The sequence below is a fragment of the Abrus precatorius genome, unplaced genomic scaffold (assembly GCF_003935025.1).
Source record: "Abrus precatorius isolate BTA unplaced genomic scaffold, Abrus_2018 Scaffold1, whole genome shotgun sequence".
NCBI lineage: Eukaryota > Viridiplantae > Streptophyta > Magnoliopsida > Fabales > Fabaceae > Abrus > Abrus precatorius.
The window spans coordinates 2,203,323-2,228,548 of record NW_020874291.1 but is presented as its reverse complement, the minus strand read 5'-3'; the positions used below and the strand labels follow the sequence as shown (position 1 = coordinate 2,228,548).

General features: G+C 30.2%; 2 protein-coding genes across 5 annotated transcripts; both read left to right on the top strand.

Annotated features, from left to right (window-relative positions):
• Nucleotides 1-6,734: 6,734 nt before the first annotated feature.
• LOC113856234 (serine/threonine-protein kinase WNK8-like) lies at nucleotides 6,735-11,850 on the top strand. Of its 4 annotated transcripts, XM_027487980.1 has the most exons (8): nucleotides 6,778-6,881; nucleotides 6,981-7,282; nucleotides 7,386-7,423; nucleotides 7,501-7,728; nucleotides 7,825-8,045; nucleotides 8,139-8,296; nucleotides 8,435-8,837; nucleotides 8,905-9,874. In XM_027487980.1, exons 2-8 carry the CDS (start codon nucleotides 7,214-7,216, stop codon nucleotides 9,618-9,620), a joined length of 1,833 nt encoding a protein of 610 aa, XP_027343781.1. In that variant the 5' UTR covers nucleotides 6,778-6,881; nucleotides 6,981-7,213; the 3' UTR covers nucleotides 9,621-9,874. The 4 variants fall into 4 exon arrangements, with proteins under 4 accessions (XP_027343774.1, XP_027343781.1, XP_027343788.1 ...); XM_027487973.1 differs by having other exon boundaries at nucleotides 6,735-7,282; nucleotides 8,905-9,908; XM_027487987.1 differs by having other exon boundaries at nucleotides 6,825-7,282; nucleotides 8,953-11,850.
• Nucleotides 11,851-18,443: 6,593 nt separating this feature from the next.
• LOC113856363 (oligopeptide transporter 7-like) lies at nucleotides 18,444-25,001 on the top strand. The gene is made up of 7 exons (XM_027488156.1): nucleotides 18,444-18,578; nucleotides 18,678-19,177; nucleotides 19,747-19,844; nucleotides 22,750-23,319; nucleotides 23,393-23,648; nucleotides 24,043-24,225; nucleotides 24,361-25,001. Exons 1-7 carry the CDS (start codon nucleotides 18,542-18,544, stop codon nucleotides 24,964-24,966), a joined length of 2,250 nt encoding a protein of 749 aa, XP_027343957.1. The 5' UTR covers nucleotides 18,444-18,541; the 3' UTR covers nucleotides 24,967-25,001.
• The last annotated feature ends 225 nt before the right edge of the window (nucleotides 25,002-25,226 follow it).

Sequence of the window (25,226 nt, the reverse complement as noted above, 5' to 3'; positions counted from 1 at the left end):
ACCCATTGTTTTGCTACCAACTTCCGTGGCTCTGCATATTTTCCTATACAACATAGCTAAATAAGCAAAATCCTAACTATATCGTTTTGTTCTTCTAAGATTAATTAATAAAGCTAAATACATAAGATGTACTTTGTTGCCTGTTTTGTCAAGCATCAAAACACCTCCAATTAAACCTAGTATATAAGCCCTATAATGAGCGTGAACTTCTTCTTTAGATGGTTCTTCTAATAATGGCAACATGTTGTCTCTCAGCCACTTCACTTTTACGATAGAGCCAATAAATGACTCTCCCTTGACTGGCACGATACTGAGATATGTGTCACACATTTTCTCCCAGTCAAACATTGTTGGAGCAATGACTGGTAAACCATCAACTCTTAGCCCGGGTTGAAGTGCAACATCCTCCAGGGTTATGATACACTCCCCTATTGGAAAATGGATTGTGTGAGTTTTAGGTCTCTACCTCTCGATCAAAGCTGTTATCAATGCGTGATCTACCTTAAGATGCTTTAGTTTTGCTACTCCAGCAAAATCAAGTTGTTCAATTATAGGAACAATTAGAGGACTGAGTTCTAACATTGAATGACAGAAAGATGAAATCATGTTTTCAATTTCCTGCAGTTATTAATAAATTATTAACATTATATGTAGAATATTAATTTACATAATGGTAATGTATAAAACTTACCGTTCTTCCAATAAAGGCGGACATGTGTTTGTTTTGCTTCCAAGACAACATTTTTACTAATTGGAGCAAAGATAAAGAGAAATAAAGAACAAAGATGGATGCAAGTTTGAATGAAAACCTGTGGGACCTTGGATAAACATATTTATAGATAAACTTTGGTACTAGAGAGTAGCCTTGGAATCTTGAGAAGTCACTATCTCTTGGTCTGTCTGACTTGAAAAGTCACTATCTCTTGGTCTGCGTGACTTGAGAAGGAAATCATCACTCGTAAAATGTGGTGAAACATTGAATGACTGAGAATCCAATGTTACCATTATAAATAGTCATATTCGTGTTTATTTTATTCATTCAACCTTCTAAGCTTGTTCATTGTTCTTGTGACTCTTCTCCTTTTAAAAATGTCTTCAATCTATGTTATTGTTCACTTTGATGGTGCCATTAATCAATGTTCTTATGAAGGAGTCACGTTCACCTCATCATCAGCCAAATTGGTACATCTAAAGAGAGGAGTGACTCTACAAAGGCTCAAGAAAGTCATCCACACAAAACTTAACCGAGACGAAAATGAAAGGGTGACAACTATACATTTTCGCTACCTAATTAGACTTGGCCCGGGAGTTAGCAACTACACATGTGTTAAGTTGAACAATGATGAAGACGTCGAGGCACTCTTCAACATCCACGATTCAAATCAACTTCAATCAAGTATAGAATTATATGTTACATTTGCTACAAACATAACCCAGCCACCACAACTTTCACCTTCATCTTCATCTTATCAAACTTACGAAACCATAAATCCATCTTTTCCAACATATGATATGAATTTTGACCTTTAGTCCTACACATAAGTTTTAACTAGTCCATTCATGGACCTTAAAGAAATACCCTCCCAACCATTTGAGCAAACCCTATCCTCTCAGCCTCTTGAAGAAATCCCTATTAAAGAACATGCTGTTGTAGGTTTCCCAATTGAAGTATTTGATCCTTTTAGCGATGACGAAGATGAAATCCTATCTCAACAACAGGATGATGAAGAAGACTCCCTCCCACTTCCAAATATTCCACCATCACAACCATTACTATTATACAACTCACTTCCACATTTTCTAGACTTTTCCAGTCAAATACACGAACATGACTCTGAGTTTGGTCCTGTCCTTGATCGTGAAATGGTAGTGTATCCGCTTGGAATACTATTTGTTGGTCAGCGCTTCCTAACAAAAGAACAAGTGTAAGATGCCATAAATAGATTTCACATTGTCAATCATTGCACTTACAAGGTAAAGATGTCAAGCACGACTAGGCTTGTCGTGGAATGTGTTCACAATGACTATGCTTGGAGATGTCGCGTAATATTGCGCACCAAAGAGCAACACTGGGAAATAATGAATGATTTCTCATGGACTCATGAAATGATATAGACTGATCCATCCACACCCATCGCAACTATCTTAGCCCACATAAAGCCTACAATGGATTACACAATTAGCTATAGAAAGGGATGGTTGGGAAAACAACATGTCATTGAAAATATCTTCAGAAATTGGGAGGAATCATACCATAAGTTACCTAGACAGTTGCTTGCAATGCAATTGTATATTCCGGGCTTCATCTGAAAATTGAGTACACAACCGGCATACAAGGGTGGCTTGCTTGACGAGGGGAATGTGTTCTTTAAGAGGTTGCTTTGGACCTTCAAGCCCTGCATTGATGGTTTTACCTTCTGCAAACCAATTGTTCAAGTGGATGAAACATTTTTGTATGGCAAATACAAACGGACTTTATTAGTAGCAGTTGCGCAAGATAGCCTCAACAACATAATTCTCATTATCTTTATTGTGGATGAAGGTGAAACTAACGATGCATGATTTTATTTTATTTTTAAAAAAACTTAAGGAGGTACGTAATCCTGCAAGAGGGGTTGTGCTTCATTTCGGATCGTCACAAGGCCATAAGAAGTGCATACTTCAGAAATAGAAGTGGTAGGACAGAAAACAATTCTATCCATGTCTATTGCATTAGACATATTGCACAAAACTTCATGCGATGATTTAAAAACACTGCACTGAAGAAAGATGTCGTCAATATGGGTAATTTTAATTTTTTACATACTTTATATTATCATAATATTTTATATAATTGCTTAGCTAGTTATATTAATTTTATTTGTAATCTTGTTTCCAACATATGAGATGACTAAACTGAGATTCTTTTACTATTACAATATAGTAAAAGATAATAATCCTGAAGCTACACAATAGTTGGACAACATCCCAAGGAAAAAATGGACACTAACATGGGATAATGGACAACGCTGGAGACACATGACTACAAACCTAGCAGAGTCAATCAATTTGATCTTGAAGAAAATTAGAAACCTGCCAATTTGCTCCATGGTCATGGCAACATACACCCGTTGCAATAAATTCTTCATTGACAGAGGCAGGGAAGTAGATGCAATTATTAATGCTGGACATATGTACTCAGAGGTTGCAACTAAAGCAATTCAAGATGCGTAGTCAAAGGTGAACACTCATAAAGTCATCACCTTTGAAAGAACAAGCACTAGATTTTTAATTGAAGAAATGCAACATCTGACAAAAATTTGACCTGTAGGAAGATTTACAGTACGGTTAGATGAAATTTGGTCTGATTGTGAAAAATTTCAAAAAGTTCACATCTCATGCTCGCATGTACTTGTTTCATGCTTATACACACACTACAACTTTGACATCTACATATTTTTCATGTATACCTTACAACAAGTTTCTAAGATATACGAAGGTCAGTTTGGAGAACTTAAACATGAAGACTATTAGCTAACTTATACGGGTCCAACTTTGTGTCCAAATCTAAAACTGAAAATAACTTCAAAGGGTCGACCCAAGTCCAGTAGGATAAGGACAAAGATGGACATTAGAAAACAACAAAGTCGATCAAAAAATTGTTCTTATTGTCACACCCCTGGTCACACAAGGAAAACATGTTCAAACATTGCTCAAGCTTATACTTCCCGCCATTGATTTATGTTATTGTTAATACTTTAAAATTTTCTTAATGTAATTTTTAATTTTATGAATATCATTGCAACTTATAAATTTTTAGTATTAGTAATTTATATTAAATATATATATATATATATATATATCTACATAATATTATTTAATAATGTTTATTAATATTAATAATATATTTTTTAAATAAATAGTTATGTATAAATTTTAATAAAGATTAAATTACTATATATCTACATAATATTATTTAATAATGTTTATTAATATTAATAACATATTTTTTATATAAATAATTATGTATAAATTTTAATAAAGATTAATATCTTAAATTAAATAAATAAACTTATTATTATTTAATACTTTTATTTATTTTATAAAAATATAAAATTAAATAAATTATTATTGTATTTTTATCAAATATAAATTTAAAATTAATTCAATTATTATTGTAATTTTTCTTTTTTAAAAAATTTAATATTAAATAATAAAAAATATAATTTCAGAATATAATATTAATATCATTTTACAAAAATCAAAATTATATTAAATGATATAATAAGAAAAATAAAAATATTATTTATTATCATAATTATGTAAAATAAATTTTAATAAACATGTAAAATAAATATTATTTTTATTTATTTTCACGTAACAAAATATAAATATATAAATATAATTTAAATAATAAAATTTATTTTATTATATAAAAATATTAAAATAAAATTGAAAAAAAAAACTAACATCCGAAATTCGGTTTATAGGGAACCGAATTTTGGCTACCCAATACCTGCTACAGAGGTTTACTTTCGTAAATATATTTGCTCTTAATCCTTTTATGTAATTTTTTATTTTTTTAATATTATTTCTGTAAAAACTTCTCTCAAAGAAACATTTTTACTCAATTTTATTTGATGAGTATTTTTAGTTATATCTTATAGACCAACTAATTCCTTTATTTGTACGTGAGAAAATCAATAAAATTTAAAGATATTTTATGTGAAGTTTCTTGCAAATTAGAAAATGCTATCTAATTGGCTAAAATAAAATTTGTACCCTAAAGAGGAAGGAGGGTTAAGTTTTCAAGGTATTCATAATTTCAACCTTACCTATATGATGAAGTTGGGATGAAAATTTATTAACTCTCAAAATGATTTACGGTCTCAAACTTTTAAAGCTAAATATAAGTTTCAAACTATAAATTCCTTAACAATGTAATCAAAAAGTTATCTAAACACTTAGAGAGCCATGACTCTAATTTGACCCAAGATATATAAGTGTCTATAATGAAAAATTAGGGATGGAATATCTGTTGAGTTTTAGTACTAGAATTATAAATCTTATACTTCATGTTAGTTATCCCTTATGGTTTTAGATTCTGATTTTTCAATAAGGTTGTTCTCTCCTTTAGAGAGATAGAATTTGGATAAAATTAGACTTGTTTTACCACCCTTATATTTGTGCATGTATAGTTATTGTTATTCTCCCTAAATTTGGGAGTGTAAATAATGTTGTAGTGTGATTTTTAACTTTTAATTGAGTGGAATTGGCTTAGAACTTCAAAAATTCAAGTTTTCTAAAGGAAAATTGCTCATGGTAAATTAGAATTGGAACCATTGCCCACCTTAGCTTACTTTCCTGTTGTTATGTGATGCTATGGTGATGTTCCACTTGACGCTCTAATTTTTATTTCTTCCTTTTTATAATTCCCACTCATAAAAAATATATATTAAAAAGTTAATGAGATAGAGCAAATTGATGGAAATCACATAAATAAAATATTAAAAATTATATTATATCATATAAAAAATTAATGGAAAGATATCCCTAACTTATTCAAGTGTATCAAGATCTGAAATTTACATCAAATTTATGAAATGGTATTTAAGAGAAATAAAAATAAATACTCAAAACGGAAAAAGTCATAGGACTTAATAAAGATGAAGGTAGCTCTTAAGTCTTAAGATGCTCTCATTAGTTGATCATGAAACAAAATTATAATATAATTGCAATAGAAAAAAATTAATATGGTTTTTATCGATGAAGAATATAAAATTTTCTAGTTTTAAGATTTTTTCTTTTGCATTGATACTTTGCTATTATTCTGTATAAATGTTTAAAAGTGACTCTTAACTAGGAACGAGAAAAATATATAGATAACTTTTTTTTTAGTATATTTGATAAACAAATAAATAAACTAGTTGAAAGATGAAAAATTTAAAATGAGTTGGTTAATGTAAATTAACAGAAAAATATATTTAATTATTGAATCACAATCTAAAGTTTAAAATATTTTTAAAATAATAATCTTTTAAGTTTTAAATATTTTGTATAATAGAACACATTTTAAGATAAATTTATATTTAAAATTATTCTATGATAATTTTTCAATATGACTAAGTATAAATTCCTAAATATTGCTTTTAACTCAACACATAAGGAACAAACTAATTACTATTAAAAAAAAATATCATTAGCCATTTATCACTATATTCTCATAACACCACTAAAATTCATATATTTAAAATTAGCAGAGAATAATCATTTTAATTAACTAATAAAATCTTTTGTTAAAGAATATATTATTCCTCTAACATTTGTTGATCTCTTTAATAGTATAAAGATTTATTTTTAATTTTCTTTGCTTTGTGAAGAAAATAATTCTAATACAATTGAAGAGACTTATATTTTGTAAAAAAAAAATATTTTACGAATAATTAGAATATAATAGTGCAGTTTTGAGAAAATTAATCCAACGAGCAAACATTCTACAATGATAAATAGTGTACAAGGAACTGTGAAAAAAAGATATAAAGATAAAAATTAAAATAACAAGAATAAGAGTTATTGAAAGAAAGAAACTTTACCAAATATGTTTATCTTAGAAAAATCTGGTAAGATAAATAGTTTGGTAAAACAAACATTTAACAAGTCAAATAGGTTAGTAGTTAGCCTAAAATAGGGGGAAGAATATCTAATAATAAAATAAATAATTTTAAAATATGAGTGTCCCCAATCCCTTGAGCGGCGCATGTGGTTAACGATAAAAGTAAAATTGGAGATAAGGCTTTTGTTGAGTTGAGAATTTGAATGAAGCAAAGGTTTGGGTTTGGGTTTCAATGGAAAGTCATAAGTATTAAAGAAAAAGGGTATCGTAGTTGCGTCGCTCGCAGAGGGTAATTGGCGTGCGTGCGTGCCACTCCTTCGGTTTCAATACAAATCAGAAACTCACTTCAACGCAAAATCTCTTTCTCTGTCTCTGTTCTTTGGCTTAGGGTTTTGTTCCAGAAGATGCAGATAGAAGCATGGGTGTGTCCTTGACCTTGATGACCATGCGCCCCCTTCACAGCCTTCAATTTTCTTCGTTCATCACCACCATGTCCTCCGTCCGGTGCCGATTCCAATCGGCATTCGATTCCTATTCCGTTGCTTGCGAGGCCTTTTCTGAACCCCACCCTTTTCCCCTTTAATACAGACTTTCCTCTCCCTCTCTTCTTTTTTCTCCTCCATGTCTTCCGTTACCGATAATCATGACGTTGGCGTTGTGGAAAAAGATCCAACTTCGCGATACGCGCGGGTACGTTATTTTTTTCTTGGATTCAACTCCACTCAAGTGAGACTGCCAGTGCTTGGAATTGAATTCTTTATTAATTGTAATTCGATTTTTGTTTTTTCTTCAGTACGATGAATTTTTGGGGAAAGGAGCCTTCAAGACTGTGTATGCCTATTGCCTGTGACTCTCTTATGTCGCTATGTGGAAGTTTTTTTATTTGTTTATTGTTTGGGTTGTTGCAGATACAAAGCGTTTGACGAATTGGACGGAATTGAAGTGGCGTGGAACCGGATCAGCATTGAGGATGTTCTTCAATCTCCGCAACAGTTGGAGAAACTGTACTCAGAGGTTCATTTGCTCAAGTCTTTAAAACATGAGAACATCATCAAGTTGTACAATTCTTGGGTGGATGATAGAACTGGCTCCATCAACATGATCACTGAGTTGTTCACCTCTGGGAGTTTGAGACAGTTGAGTTTATCGAATTCGGGCAGTGCGATAAGCATTTTTTGAGTAATTTTTTTTTTTTTTTTTGGTGATGCTTCATGTTGCTCTTGCCTGTGCAGGTATCGGAGGAAGCACAAGAATGTGGACATGAAGGCCATCAAGAACTGGGCGAGGCAGATTCTTCGTGGTTTGTGCTTTCTGCACAGTCACAGTCCCCCCATTATTCACAGGGACCTGAAATGTGATAACATTTTTGTCAATGGGAATAATGGACAAGTTAAGATTGGAGATCTTGGATTGGCGATTGTCATGCAGCAGCCTACTGCAAGGAGTGTCATTGGTAATGTGATTGAATATTGATCTTCTCCTGCAGTTTTTGGTGGATTAAACCTTGCAAATTAAATGAATATTTTGGGATTTCGCATGGTTGCAGGAACACCGGAATTCATGGCCCCAGAACTTTATGAGGAGGAATACAATGAGCTTGTTGACATATATTCATTTGGCATGTGTATCTTAGAAATGGTCACCTGTGAGTACCCGTATGGTGAATGTAAAAATCCGGCGCAGATATATAAGAAAGTTACCTCTGTAAGTCTGCAGTCAGCGATGTTAATTTAATCTTTTTATGTTGTTTTGAACTTCTGTTCTTGATAAACCGTTTGTCTCTGCTGATTTATCTTGTTTTTAGTCATTACCAATGTAAGTTTGTTTTCTTTTCCCTTTCAGGGTATAAAACCTGCTGCGCTTGCTAGAGTAAATGATCCTGAAGTGAAGCAATTTATAGAGAAGTGTCTGGTTCCTGCATCTATGAGATTGCCGGCATCTGAACTATTGAAAGACCCGTTCCTTGCAACTGAAAATGCAAAGGAGATCAACTGTGATACACTGAAGCCACCTAATGCCCATACCAGATTGGTGAATCCACTGACAAGTGAGCCTCATCCCATGGAGATAGATTCAAACTCTAGGCATACTTCACCTGGCTCTTCTGAGAGAAGAAACGAAGAAACTTCTCAATTTTCAGTTATTGATCTCACGAGGATGACAGAAAATAACGAATTTAGGTTAAGAGGGGAGAAAAATGCTGAAAGTACAATTTCACTTACTCTGCGAATTGCTGAAACATGTGGTGAGTGATTGTCAGATCTGTTTCTTTCTTTCTTTTTACCTTGTGCTAATTGTTAATGTGTCTGTAGGTGGAGCAAGGAATATCCATTTTCCATTCTATATCGATTCTGATACAGCAATTTCAATTGCTGAGGAGATGGTGGAACATCTGGAACTCACAACTGAGAATGTATCTGTCATTGCTGAGCTCATACATGACATGCTTGCTAAGCTTGTGCCCAACTGGAAACCCTTCTGTGAAAACCTCTCATCTGGAACAGATCATTTGTATGGGCCTTCTTCAGAAGTTCAGAGCAGTGAACAATTAAACTGCCATTGGCCATTACGGTCAAGTGATTTTGATAAGAAGACAACAATCTATGAAGATTTAGTTCACTCCCAGCTTGAGGATGGAGATGATCAGGAGAAACAAGAATCTGTTCTGTCAGATATTTCAGCGGAGTGTGGAATTATTCTTGATGAATTCTGCGAGGGGTTCGATTGCTTCAATTCCAATTCAGACGTCAGGCTTTGTGAGCAAGAAGATGGACACAAGAATCACTCTGAGAATTCAGCAGGCTCTTTAATAAATTCATGTTGCAATCCTTCCAAAAACTTTGAAACGTTAAGCAAATGTTCTCATACTCTAGTTGACAATGATCATTCAAATGAGCTGCAGTTGGAGCTCGAAGCAATAGAAACACAATATCGGCAGTGCTTTAGTGAGCTTGTGAAGATGAGGGAGGAAGCCATAGAAAATGCCAAAAGGAGATGGATAACTAAGAAGAAAATATCAGTCATGTGATGCATTAGGATCATTTTCTGTGATTTTTTTTTCTTTTAATTTTTTTGGCATTGTTTACATCATTCGATTTCTGGCTGCTTAGTCTTTACCTTTATTTGATTTCTTAATGGAATAGGTATTTTTTTGTTCAGTACCAGGCAATAACAGCCCATGCGATTTTAATAGATATTACTTTGTGTGGATGATGACGAAGAAAGAGCAAATTTATTTTTTGTTATTGACAAATAAGCTGTGAATTTATCATTTCAATTTCTTATCAAATGCATATTGCTACTGCAAATTTTGTCCGACTACATTTTTTACCATTTATGTAAATGACCCATTCCGTGGTAAATTGTGGCACCTTATATATTGCCATGGTCACAGTTTTAGTCTACAACACCTATTAGATTAAAAAAAAAAAGTCGCTGAAACAAGGGAACACATCAAGTTCCAAACCTGTGCTCAGATTGATTAATTTTGTTTGAAAGAGTAATTGCAAAAGTTGTGTGCTCCAATATGCACTTTTGGTACCGACTGAGAGTCATGCACAGGTTCGAATAAGTCAACACAAGGTCTTTGTCCTGCAATTGCGTGTTTGACTTTGTTCGTGGGTCAAAGCTTCAATCCATGATGAAAAGGATCAGACTGAGTAGGAGGGTCAGGAGGTTGTGGTTGAAGAGGGTCGTCCACGTTTACCACTGGCCATATTTCTGCATGCATTTCACAAACCAAAATATTCAGTAACAAGGTCGAGAAATTAGTGCTCAATCAAAGCATAGCTGCCCTTTTCCACTACAACAGTCCAATGGATTGAACTGCTGTTATACTATAATCTAATACATTGATTAATATACAAAGCTTACAAGAAAAATAAAATGGTTTTCCTTAAAATTTTGAAATTTAAAAGCTTAGTTAGATAGCCTCTTATTAGAAAGAATAATGCTCCTCAATTTAACCATTGTGAAATATACCAATTATATACATCAATTGTCATTTTAAAGACATAACTGAGTACTTAGTACAAAAATATGAGATAATACAGTAATTATTATGTAGTTACATACATGTATCTATTGAATCTTAGAGCATAATCAAAATATTAGGCTTTTTTTACAGACGTGCAACTTTTTTAATATCAAATTACATATGTTTTTCTTCTTTTTTTTACATAAATGTCCTAAAACGTATATGTAGAAGTGGATTATAGACGACTTCTACATTCCATTTAAATTTTGTTTTTCTTTTAAAAAAGTTGACTTCAATTAACTTCTATTCTTCAAAAAAGTCAATTGTCACCGAGATTGCAGGTTATTTGTCATTTCTACAATCTTGGGCATGGTATAAAATACCTTAGTTAGCCCCTAAGCACCATCATCCTCTCATTTTTCTACTAGCATTGAGGTACAAATTAATTCTATCAATATATTATTTTTTTGTTATTTATATATGTTAATTTTGCAAGTAAAAACTAATTATGCATATTTCAAGTGGAAAAGTTATAGGTTATCAATAAGATCAAATACGAATAAATTATTGTGAAATAGAAGGATCATTGATTCAATTGGCATTACTGAGGTAAGTTCAAATAAGGTGTGTTACTAAATTATTTTGTTTTAAATAATTATATTTTTGGTCTAATATTTGTTATTTATTATTTCAGTTTAGGTTCCTACAACAATGAGGTCAGAAACATTACACCTCCTTTCGTGTATGATGAGGCTGATGTTTGAGCATTTGTGACTGCTCTTATACAGTTTACTATGATTGTGTGACACCCTTTTGATCGCGTAGTTCGACAATTTGGTGGAGCACAACACATACCAATGAATCTGATAAATATTGATTGGTTGCACGCTAAAGATGAGAGGGGTGATCTAGATATAAGGTGACCTGATTATCATGTGACATGGTATGGTGTATGAGAGGTACGTAGGGATCGACGAGTACTTTCAATGGTACTTGTCATTCGCTAATAGATTTTTGTCATTGGATGGAGGTCCACAAGATGCAGAGCTTAGGGACTTATCTGATGGTGTACCACTAAATGTTTCCCCTGCACCTGACATAATACACCCTGATGACATTCTAGATAGATGCTCTTTCATACGTCATTTGCGTGCAGGTACACATGCTAGTAGACGTCAGTACCATGATAAGACGGATATACTAGCCAACCTCCCAGCACACAATGTAGAACCTGATGCAAATCCAACTATATAACATACCTAACACTATGTATACCACCCGACATCCACATACCCCAGCCACCACCTCATGTCAGGACCTAGTCAACAGCAGTACATGGCTGGTCCTTCTCAGCACCAGTTCATGTCGGGCCCTAACCAACCATGTATGACCCTTAGCTACCATTTTATGGCAGGCCCTAGTCATCAGTTCATGTTAGATACTAAGGCTACTCCCAGTCCTATGCAACATTTTGTCACAGGTCTATCTCAAGATGATATTGCACAACATATATCTTTTAGTCCACGTTTCATGTCAGATGTTGAGGTTATAACTTGGCTAAATTCGACCGGTACAAGTAGATCTGTGCCACCACCAGATAATGTATATCGACCATCACCAACACATATCTGAACTCCCTCCTTTAATGGTTCACCAGAGGAGGAGGAGCATCACACACCTTTCCAACAGGAGGAAGCGGATGATCAGTACATGCATGATCAAAGTCAACAGAAGGAGGAACATGCACACCGCAGACCTGTACGACAGATTGTATATCGTCATTGTGCAATAAGAAGTCACCTTGTTGGGGCCAAACGCAACAGACGTGGCTCATAGTCACATATGCTGCACAGTGATCTACATATTTTATGGACTATGTACTTTAGAATTTAATTTTCTCTACTTTAGAATTTTAATTTTTTGTCTTCAGAATTTTAATTTTATGTACTTTATAATTTGAATTTTATGCGGTTTAAAATTTAAATTATATGTCTTTTAAAGTATTATTTTTACATTGATATTATTTAATAATTTATAAAATTATTATACAAAAATATTAACAAATTTAATTAAAATTATTATTTTTCTTTAATTTAGATAAGACATCTAAATAAATTATATGGATAGGATATGCGTAACACACATTACAGAAGTCGATTATAATTAATTTCTGTATTTGTGTATGAAATCAATTTTAATCGACTTCTATGCAATTCAAATCAGGACATTTATGTAAAAAAAAAATTTTGAAACATATACATAATTTTATATTTAAAATGTTTTATTTCTATAAATTTTCCAAAATAACCCAAAAAGTAGAATTCTAGCACACATAACTACTGTCTTAAATTCTATCCCCATGCCGATACATACAACGATAATCCAAAATACAGCAATTACTAGTCTATTTACATTCAAGCTGTTAATCCGAAGCACACAAACACCAGAGTGCAGCTTCTCTAAAAGAAGTTGCAACCAACCTAAACCTATGAATCGGAAAAAACCATTTTAATGAGACTAGAGACTAGAGTCCTACTGAGAATAATAATAGTATTTTAGGAATAAACTAGGAAAATCAACATTGTATTCAGCTAAAGTTACGTAAGAAAAACCATCCATATTGTAGTAGGAATTGTTCAATACAAGTGGATCGGGATAAACAATTCCTCTAGTATAGACTGTCTTCTATGGTCATGGTCATGTGTCAGAATGTGGTTATACAATTGTACTATACAATGGTTAAGTTACCTTGGTTTTAGCATAAGCTAGGTTGGTTTGATGCAACTTGTCCGAAGTGATAAAAGTGATTGCTAATGAGGGGTGTCTTGTGACGGTAATCTTAAAGGTTAGACCCCAGATGAAGAAGCCTAATCAAATAATTAAAATTCAGCATTTCACACTTTAAAGCCTTTCACCCTATAATAATAATAATAATAAATGAAGTTTTGGTCCAGTATACAAGAGAAAAGGAGGTTGAATCTATTTTGAGAAACATTTAATAATTTTTAAATCAAAAGGATTCATCCAAAAAGCTAAGAGTTACATTGAGAATGGTTCTGATTCCTATAGTCAATTTCTTATATTGATGCTTCCTTTATTCTTGAGCTTCTTAAAGTTTGTATATGTGTTTGTATATGTAACAGTCTCTTCAAAGTGGATACTCTTATATATAGACAATGCTTGAAACATTCTTCCCCTTGAATGGTATTTTCTCTTGTTGCTTTAAGAGAATAGTCTTATAGATGGTACTACTGAAATACTTCTCTTGACTGTTAGATTAGACAAATATACTATTTGTATTAAAAGCTTTTATAGTCATCAAAATCATAACAAACCTTTCATACTTTAACAGCCTCTCCCTTTTTAACAATGACAAATTCAGAGCATAAGATGAGTATACACCTTTAACTTTGTATTCAAATTTATATTTAGTGAATAATTAACTATAAAAAGATAGAATAATCATTTTTATTAAAAATTATTTATTTTAAAAAAAATTGCTTGAATTATTTAAAATGCAATATACAGAAACACCACGTTATAATTACTATTGTCAAAATACAAACTGTTTTAGAATTTTAGATGTTACGTTGAAAGTATTAAAAAAAAATATTAGTGAAGATTCATATATTATTACAAAATACAGACAAACAAACAACAAAGAGGAAAGTGAGATTCTAATTCATGTTTAAATAAGATAATAGAAAATAATTAAGTTTAAGTCTAACATACAAAACATATCATTCAATTGTTAGTAAAGCATATCTTATTGTATCCTACGTGTAAGCAGTAGCGGATCTATGACCCTAAGGTCAAGAGTGCAAAAACATAAAATTAAGAAGTGCAAAATATAAAAAAAAAATATATTATTAGTAATTTATTAAAATTAAAATTGTTTATGAAAGTTGAGGGGCTGCATTTGCAGGGGCTCCATGTGCATCCACTACTGCGTGTAAACATTGCTATTTTTAAACCAAACTTTTTTAAAATATATTTTTTAATTAGTTTTGTCAGCACACCTTATGTATAAATAAATAAAAATATAATACTTTCTTTATCATTTTAAATTTTTTGTTACAAAAAGGAATTTTAATAATTTTAATATCTAAAAATATATTTAAAAATTATAATTTTATTAATATTTAACATAATAATTGTTATATTTTATTAAATTTTTGCATATACTAATATTTAATAATTTTTATGATATTATATTTATAATTTATAATTTAATAATTTTTATCAAAAATATAAACTCTAGAATTGTTGTAGCATGGCATCCCATCTTTTCAAATCTCAAATCATGAACTTAAATAATATTTAATTTATAATTATTGAAATATATAAAAAGTAAAAAAAATGAGATTTTACATGGCAATAATAAATTAGATACATATGAAAAGATATTTTTTCAATTTTACTAATTTATAATTTTCTTCTAAAATATTCATCTTTCATTTTATTAATAAACAGGTCTTTAATAATAATAATAATAAGAAAAATTGATTGTTCCATAGCAATAATAAAATATTAAAGACCATATTTATCAAGGATAATGTATAATAATTTTAAATTATGATTAAATACTATATTTAGTGAATGTTTAACTTTTCAAATTTATAAAATTTATTCGAAAACAAAAAATTAACTATAATAATAAAATTGACCCATAGAATTTTCACTATCCGTTGATTAAATTACCTGAATGTATTTTAAGTCTTAGTTAATATATATATATATATATATATATATATATATATATATGACATATTATTCGCAACAAGTGGGTGTTTATTATATATAAAACCGGAAAAGGGGTTAAAATATAGAATATTTATCTTTCCTTTTTATTCATAAATAAGTTTTCAATTAGGTATGCAACTAATTTTATCTTCACTTATACAGAAACCTAACTGCGCTGTATCATCAATACAGCAAGAAATATTATATTTATAAAGAACAATATAAATTCAATTTAAATAAAATAATTCAATACTAAATTTATGATTTTTTAAATAAAATAAATATCAAATTTCATAAATGTCCTTATAAAAGAAAAACTCGAAATATGTCTTTTCTTTGTAATTGTATAAGTTGCACAAGGTTAATACAATTTATAACTTACACTGCCACTTATGTATGAACACTATTTTTTTTTTTTTAGGAATATGTTAGTTTTTGAATTGAGAATTTTTTTTTAAAATTTTATAAAAAAATAAAAATATTAATTATAAAAATATTAATTTTTAGAGAAAGAAAAATATTTAATTTTTTTGTATTTAAAAAATAAAAAAAATAAAAAAAACAATAATAAAAAATATATAAGATAATAATATCATTTACATGATTAAACTTTAATCATCTTTTCCTTTAAATATTAAACATTCAAATAAAGGAGATTTTAACTCTCTTTTCCACTCTCTTTCCTTTTTCTCTCCTCTCCAACTTTCTCCTTCAAATTCTTTCTTTCTCTCTTTCTTCAAACATATAAATAAGTCTTATGCATTAAGTCATATTTATGATGACCTCAATTATATTAATTATTGAACAAAACATAAATTGGACATGTTTGTGATATATATTTATATTAACATAGACATGCTTAGTTTAATTTGGATATTTTTTTAGCCTTTTTAATCTTAACTTTTGAAGGTATATAGTTTTTTACATAAAATTTGTTAATTTATGTAAAATACATGTTCATTTTACATAACTTTTTGAAATCTTTTATGTAAAACATCCATAATCGATTTGACCCAAATTTTTTTCAAAATACAAGTTTAGTTGAATAAATCTAAAAAAGTTATATGAAATTGAAATATAATTTGCATAAATTAGATTCGTGTACAAAATGTTATAACTTTTTAAAGTTTAATAAAAAAACTCAGAAAATTCTAGACATAATCCCTCTTAACTCAAGTAAAGTCGTGTTACTTATCACGCCACTTTTAAGTATATGTGAGCATGTCCCGTGCTAATTAATTTGAGCATAGTTGTGTTGCTATTTCACATAAAAATGACATATATAAAATTTTGTATTTATTTTATTTTATTTTTACAAAAAAATTTCAATTTAAGTTTTAAAATTTACAGTAAATATATACATATATTTTAAGAATGTATAATAGATGTTAAAATAAAGTTGTCTAGTAAACTATCAATTATTTCTTAATTTGTATAATTTTTTTAAAAATTTGAGCTATATTAGGTAAAATGAGTTAGAAATATGTTATAAAATACAAATAAATCTTTTCATATGTAATGTCAATGATATTATGTGCCAAATAACGGGTTTGTTTACAAACAGATTTTATAGACAGGTTTTATCTATTTGTAATACAAATAGATTTATAGATGAAATTTTGCAGAAAATTAAAAAAAAAAATTTTTTTGACTTACCATATGTAAACAGCATGTTTGTAATAGTAATTATTAGAACTTATTACAAGATCCCCAGTTTTAGGAGGCAAGACCAATTGAATGATTTCTTCATTTTTATAATAATATTTAAATCCCTAAACTCTGTCATTTTATCTTTAATCGAAATAAAAATAATTGAGTCGTGTTTACAAAATAAACAAATGATTAGTATGGATGTCTTTAGCCCTATTTTCTTGCATGAACACGTGTTAAAATCTACCTTCAGTTTCTTCTTACTTTGATTTATCATATCCAGTTCTTTTGTTGAGTATTTCTGTACTTTAAGTTGTTCCATCTTTCAGTAGGCCGCTTCAACGACAGACTTTCTAAGGTAAAAACCCTTTGCTGAGTCTTTGGGATAGTCATCAAGCCTCGACAACAACTATAATTAATAACAATAAATGTTCTATGACCCTAATAGAGTCATAGAAGTCTTCTCTCTCTCTACAAAACTAATCTTTCAAGCACAAAAGTGCTAATTTTTACTTTCATAATTAATAACAATTTTACTTAACATATTTTATATATTAAAATAACTTATTGGTATTATAACTATGACAACAACTATAATTATAACTGTCCGCAGTTGTGTGTAAAATTTAGTATACTTTAATATTAAATGATATGTTTAATAAATGCAATATATGTATGTCAACACTATCATAATTATTGCTTATTTCTTATGCCTTCTGATTAATTTTGTTTGAATGTAAGTTCCGGCCGTTGAATAATAATAAAAATTAAATTAGACTTTATTATATATAAAAAAAGATTTTGTTAACATTATTTCTATAAACAACTAATAATAGTAAAATTTTATTATAAAAATAAATATTTATTATATTTTTATAATTTTAATATAATAATTATATATTTTTTTATAAATTTTTTTAATTATAAATACTTAAGCTTAGGTCTAAAGATAAAATCTATATATAAAACGAATAATTATTTAATACACATTTAACATGTTTTATGAAATAACATAAATTAATCTATACTGTCATTTATAGACCTTATAAGGCTATATAAATTTCGGTTTGTTTATAATAAGAGACTAGATAGGCAAAGCGTGACTTCTTGGGAAGTGTAAGTGTAACGTGGATTTATGCCTTGCAAACATGTAACACTCCAAACAAACAATCATATCTGATTTTGAAAAAATAATATTATTTTGGTAACATTTTTGACGGGTATTGAAAAATATATGTTAAGAATTATTAAATATAGTATATTAATTAAAAAAATATTTTAAATATTTTTTATAATTTTAAAATAACACACACTTTTATCTTTAATAAAAAAATAATTTTAACCTTCTAATACGTATCTTTGGAGTCATGTGAGAAAATCCTATTTTTATAATTTACTTTTCTTTTAATTTGGTGAGAGCCATTAATGGACTAAGCTGGAGGATCTGGTTGAAGCTGGGCATATACTTAATTTGGCCCTTCACCTACAAACTATTGTCCACCCTTTCTCCTCATTCTCTTGGAATCATATATAGTTTGAAGAACACAAATTCAGAATTAATCAAGTTGAAGATCCAATTCATGGAACAATCCTCGCACGAGATCACATCCCCTCTCTGTAAGCCCCTGGTGCTTTTACTTAAAGATCGATGGTCAACTTTTTCTTCTTTAATTTTTGTTTATTAATTGTTGCGTTGAAATGCAAAACCATGTCTAGTGCCAAAGAAGGAGGACAATGTTGACGAAGATGTGAAAGAGATTGGGGAATCATCGGGTGAAGAAGAGAGAGAGAACTCACCCATAAAGCAAGTGGCCCTAACGGTGCCAACCACAGATGACCCATCGCTTCCGGTTCTGACGTTCAGAATGTGGGTGCTGGGAACCCTCTCATGCGTTCTCTTATCATTTCTGAACCAGTTTTTCTGGTACCGAACCGAGCCTCTCACCATCACCGCCATATCGGCTCAGATCGCGGTGGTGCCGCTTGGTCAACTCATGGCTTCAAGAATCACCAAACGTGTCTTCTTCAAAGGAACACGTTGGGAATTCACACTGAACCCGGGTCCCTTCAATGTGAAGGAGCATGTGCTCATTACTATCTTCGCCAACTCTGGCGCTGGCACCGTTTATGCCATTCACGTTGTTACCGCTGTCAAAATCTTTTACCGCAAACACATGTCCTTTTTTGTTTCCTTCCTCGTAGTCATCACCACGCAGGTGCGTTGCTACATGGATTAGTTATTTTGTTATTTTGACTTGCAGTAACTTTTTCTTTTACTCTTTATACACAGAGAAAAAGCTTGTCTTTTTTGTATAAAAAACTTTAACATCAAAAAAGGTTTTTTTGTCAGTTATTTTGAATTCCAGTTATACCTGCCTAACAACCCCCATCCACCTAACTTTCTCGGTTTGCCTGAACAAATTTGTTGCGGCAGTTACCAATAAAAGGAATTTGACTTAAATTAATTACTAAAAATTAAAAAAAATTATTATAAAACATAAAAAATTAAGATATATTTTTTTATAATATTATAAATCTAAAAACTCTTAAACTTGATCTTAAATTTTTATTTAATTTATATATAATAAATTATAATTTTAGATGTAAGTTAAATAAAAAAATTAAATTAAATTTAAAAAAATTTAAACTTAATTTTAAATATAAATTAAATAAAACAATTAAATTAAGACTTACTATAATTTTAAAAAAATTCTTCTTCATGAAAAATAAGAATGGACGGTATATTATTATTTTGTGAAGGTATTGAGAATGCATTGAATGACAGGTATTGGGCTTCGGATGGGCGGGCATATTCAGAAGATACTTAGTAGAGCCAGCGGCGATGTGGTGGCCGGCAAATTTAGTTCAAGTTTCACTCTTCAGGTAATAATAGTAGAGTCTAAGGGTAAACATTATAATAATGCATGACCAACACATTATAATCATCTAAATACGAAGGGTGTTAAGTTGCATAATACTAAATTAGTAACTATTAGCATAATACGTAAGAGTTAATTTGCTTCAAAATATCATTACATAATACGAAAATATCTACACCCACTAGCCACCAATGACGTTAACCTCATTGCATAAATACATTATAATTTTTTTTTAACAAATCTTCTAATATACTTCAAAGACACGCCTTATTAATATATATTATCATTCAGTGATTGATAAAATTTTTAAAAATTGTTATTGTTAAAATTTAATGTTTAATTTTTTTATTTTTAAATTTTATTTTTATTTTGAAAATTTGTCATTAGTATTTTATAATTTTTAGATATTTTATCTTTGAATCTTATATTTTTGTAATTTTTTTAAAATATCATTATTTTGATATATCTTATTTTTAAATATTATATAAAAATTAAAAAAGTTTTTGCCGGTGGAACAAGTTGTTGCAGCTATATATATCACGTCATTGCTTACTTTGATAACCCATTTACAATAATTATGGATGGGCCCAAACGTTCCGAGAGACCCTTATCATGCTTCTTAAATTTCGGAAATTATTCTTTTCACTTTCTAATATATATATAGTTTAAAATAATTTTGGTACATTTTTTTAATAAATATACGTTAAATTAATGTAATTATAAAAACAAAAAAAAGGGTGAGCGTTGACTCCTTTGTCTTACTACTTAATTATTTCGATGTCCGTTAATTTATTGTCTACAGTTATAAAAAAAATTCCTTAAAACTATTAGAATTGAATTATTTTAATATTTAAAATTATGAAGTCAGTTATTTTAATTCTAAAATTATAAAATCAATAATTTTAGTCTTAAAACTATAATATATCAGTCTCATCCTTGAAATGAATAAAAATCGATTATTTTATTCTCTAAAATTATAAAATCAGTTATTTTAGTCTATAAAAATATAGATATTTATCAACTTAGTCTCTAATATTATGAAAAAGGCATAGCAAAAAAAAAATATTAGAAAAAGGATTTTCATTACTTTTATAAAAAAAATTAATCATTTTAGTCATTGAATAAAAAATTGTGTAACCAATATAATTTTTAAACGTCTATAATTTTTTTAATCACTGGAGGACAAAAATACACCATTCCTTATTATTGTAAGCTTTTGTCATGAAATGTCATTGAGTTATTCTTTATTATTATTTCAAGGACTTAAGTAATAGGTGCCTATAATTTTAGGAGTTAAAATACTTGAGTTTAGTAACTAAATTGAATGATCTTATAGTTTTAGGAGTTAAAATGATTAATTCTAACTCAATGGCTTAAGTCATCTTATAATTTCAAAGATTAAATTGAATTATGCTTATAATTTTAGAGGCTGAAATGATTAATGTCTTATATTTTATCTACTAATTATTATTTTTATAATTTAAAAGACTAAACTGATTAGATATCTATAATTTATGGGACTAAAATGACCAATTTCTAAATTTATAGATTAAATTGACAGATGTTTATAATTTCGAGAACTAAAATTATGATTTTTTAATTTCAAGGATTAAAATAATTATTTTTATAATATTAAATACTAAAATATCTAATTATAATAATTTTATAAAGTAAAATTTCTTTTTCAGAGATTAAATTGACATTTTCCTATAATTTTAGGAACTAAAACAATGTTCTACTATTTAAATATATCTTGGCATTTTCTTTTTTAATTTTCAATGCATCATTCAAAAATTCATAAACTAATATATGTTTGTTCAAGTAGTTAGAAATTTAATTTCTCTTAAATAAAGCCTTATGTTTGAATCTTATTTATGAAAATAAACCTAAAAAAGCTTTGCCTTCTTGAGTATATTTACTCAACTTAGATCAATCAAAGTTTAAAGTAACTTTTCATATACTAATTAAGAATCTAAATTTTATAAATCTTGAGTTAAGCATGTTTCTTTCTGTTATGATTATATTTAGTGAAAAAATATCTTCAAAATTTATAATATTATTTTAGAAAAAAAAAACAGAAAATACGCTCCACAAAATACAAAGCTTTAATAGTTAACATCTCAATATTATTTCACGGGGGAACAAGAAACGGGTTCTAAAAGGAACAGAAGAGCCATCACTGCTAGAAAAAAGGACTTTTCTTTACAAGCATACCATACATTCCAGCTTCATTCTGCTTTGACAAGGATAAGTATATAGCTATGAAAGTTTATATTATATATATATATATATATATATATATATAGGGACAAGATTTTTTATACCGGTATAAGTCTAAAAATACTTACACTTAATTTGAGTTTTTTTATTTAATTTAATTCTAATAAATTATAATTTATTACTTTACTGACCGTTAGATTTAAGTTAATTGAAAGATTCAGATTATATGTAAGAATTTTTAGAATTACACTAGTATAAGAAGATCATTCAATATATATATATATATAAAAGAAAGAATTGAGTTGTTTGACTCATTGTTATTTATTGAGAAATGCTATTTGTACAAAAAAAAATAAAAAATGTATAACACTTTTTATATATAATATAGAGAAATAAGAAGAAGAAAACCAAAAAAAGAAGTGATGTAACGGAGAAAAATTAAAAAACAATGTTTTAGAAATTTATTGTAAGAACTTACTATAAAAACATTATAACCCTTATTTATTTAGCAGTGTTTTTAATGTAACATAATAAAAGTTTATATATTAAAAATCATAAGTTTTAATGTATTAATAATATTAAATGGTTATAATTTTTAATAAAATTGATTATTTATTAATTTGTTTTTATATATCTTTCCACATACATTAAAAAAATGGTTATAAATTGGTTTGATACATTACACTCAGGGCCCTGCACGAGAAGGAGGAACGAGAAAAAGGAGGGTTAACGAGATCGCAGTTCTTTGTAATAGCGTTTTTGTGCAGCTTTGGCTACTACGTGCTTCCTGGTTACATTTTCCAAATGCTGACCTCTCTCTCTTGGATATGTTGGTTATTTCCCACGAGCGTGCTGGCCCAACAGCTTGGGTCAGGCCTATATGGGCTTGGCATCGGTGCAATTGGGCTTGACTGGTCTACCATTTCAGCCTACCTCGGGAGCCCACTTGCAAGCCCATGGTTTGCCACTGCCAACGTGGCCGTGGGATTCGTGTTTGTGATGTACGTTCTGACTCCATTGTGCTATTGGTTCAATGTGTACGGTGCCAAAACCTTCCCCATTTTCTCCGACGATCTTTTCACTTCCAAGGGTCAAATTTATAACATCACAGACATAATTGACTCTAATTTCCACCTTGACGTTGCGGCTTATGAGCGACAAGGACGACTCTATCTCAGCACTTTTTTTGCCATGACCTATGGTGTTGGCTTTGCAGCACTTACCGCTACCATTGTCCACGTTGCTCTCTTTCACGGAAGGTGTGTAGCAATCTCAACTCCATTGTTTTGTTACACATCCACCCCTCAATTGAAAAATAACATGTAAATACAGAGAAATATGGGAGCAAAGTAAATCAAGTTTTAAGGAAACGAGAGTGGACATCCACACGAAGCTTATGCAGAAGTACAAACAGGTTCCTGAATGGTGGTTCGTGTGCATCCTCATCGCAACCATTGCAGCCACCGTCTTCACTTGCGAGTATTACAACGATCAGCTTCAGTTGCCTTGGTGGGGCGTTCTGCTCGCATGTGGCATCGCCATCTTCTTTACTCTCCCCATTGGGATTATAACTGCAATCACAAATCAGGTACGTAGATATTATTTTCATTCATTCTTTAAAAATAATTCACATTTTCGGTATTTTTTTTACTACCTATTCCATTGTAGTTACTTTTCTTTATTTGATAATTTGAAAAAAAATGAACATTGATATTTTAAAAGGAGTATCTACTTCTGCAGTACAGGAACATCACATGTATACTATCAAGAAGAAATGTTATTTATCTAACGATTTTGTTGTATTCTTTTTTTTTTAACAAATTAGAAAGTGATGGGAGGAGAAAAGGAAGAAGGAAATGATTAAATGAGTAATGTGATAGATAAAAAAATAAAGAACTTTATTATTATAGAAATTCATTATAAAATATTATCATGAAAATAATACAACTCTACGTGTCCTTTATGATATTCCGAAATTACAGACTCCGGGGTTGAACATAATCACGGAATACATTATAGGATATATCTACCCGGGCTATCCAGTAGCTAACATGTGCTTCAAGGTTTATGGTTACATAAGCATGACACAAGCCATCACTTTCTTGCAAGACTTCAAGCTCGGCCACTACATGAAAATCCCTCCACGAATCATGTTCATGGCACAGGTCAATCCTCAGCTTTCATTAACTCAAGGCATTTAATATTTTACTGCTAATACATAGAGGCATAAAGGTAGAGTGAAAAAAAAAGTGTCCAAAGTTAGTAATAACTGTTTGAATGGAATGCTGTTAATTGATTAGGTTGTGGGAACGCTGATAGCGGGTATTGTGTATTTGGGCACTGCGTGGTGGTTGATGGAAACGATCCCGGACATATGCGAGGACACATCCTCTGTTTGGACGTGTCCAAGTGACACTGTGTTCTACGATGCGTCGGTTATTTGGGGTTTGATTGGGCCGAGGAGAATATTTGGAGACCTTGGGACCTACGCCCAAGTGAATTGGTTCTTCCTGGGTGGGGCCATTGCTCCTTTACTCGTTTGGTTGGCTGCGAGGGCCTTCCCACAACAAGAGTGGATTAGACTCGTCAACATGCCAGTGTTGATTGGAGCCACGGGAATGATGCCTCCAGCAACTGCAGTGAACTACACTAGCTGGGTCATCGTTGGTTTTCTCTCTGGCTTCGTGGTGTTTAGGTACAAACCCCAATGGTGGCAGCGTCACAATTATGTGCTCTCTGGAGCACTTGATGCGGGTCTCGCTTTTATGGGGGTGCTTTTGTATCTTTGCTTAGGATTGGAAGATATTAGTATCAATTGGTGGGGAAATGACCTTGATGGCTGTCCCTTGGCTCATTGCCCAACCGCCAAAGGGTTTGTGGTTGAAGGTTGCCCCGTTTCCACTTGACTAAAGTTAAAATGTCCTTCCCTTAATTCAAGCTATAGGCAACCCTCCTTTCATTCGCTTAGTGCTGTAAAATGTAAATATTTTCCAAATTCATCATTGGTAGCATTATATGGATGTCATAGTTCAATTTTTTTTTTTTAAATTCCTCTTTCGTTAACCGTAGATGTCATAAGTTATGTTTACATGAGTTTGAAATAAATTGAGTATTTAAAGTTTAAATTTGATTGTAAAAAAAAAAATAGAGAGAATGTTAAAGTTTG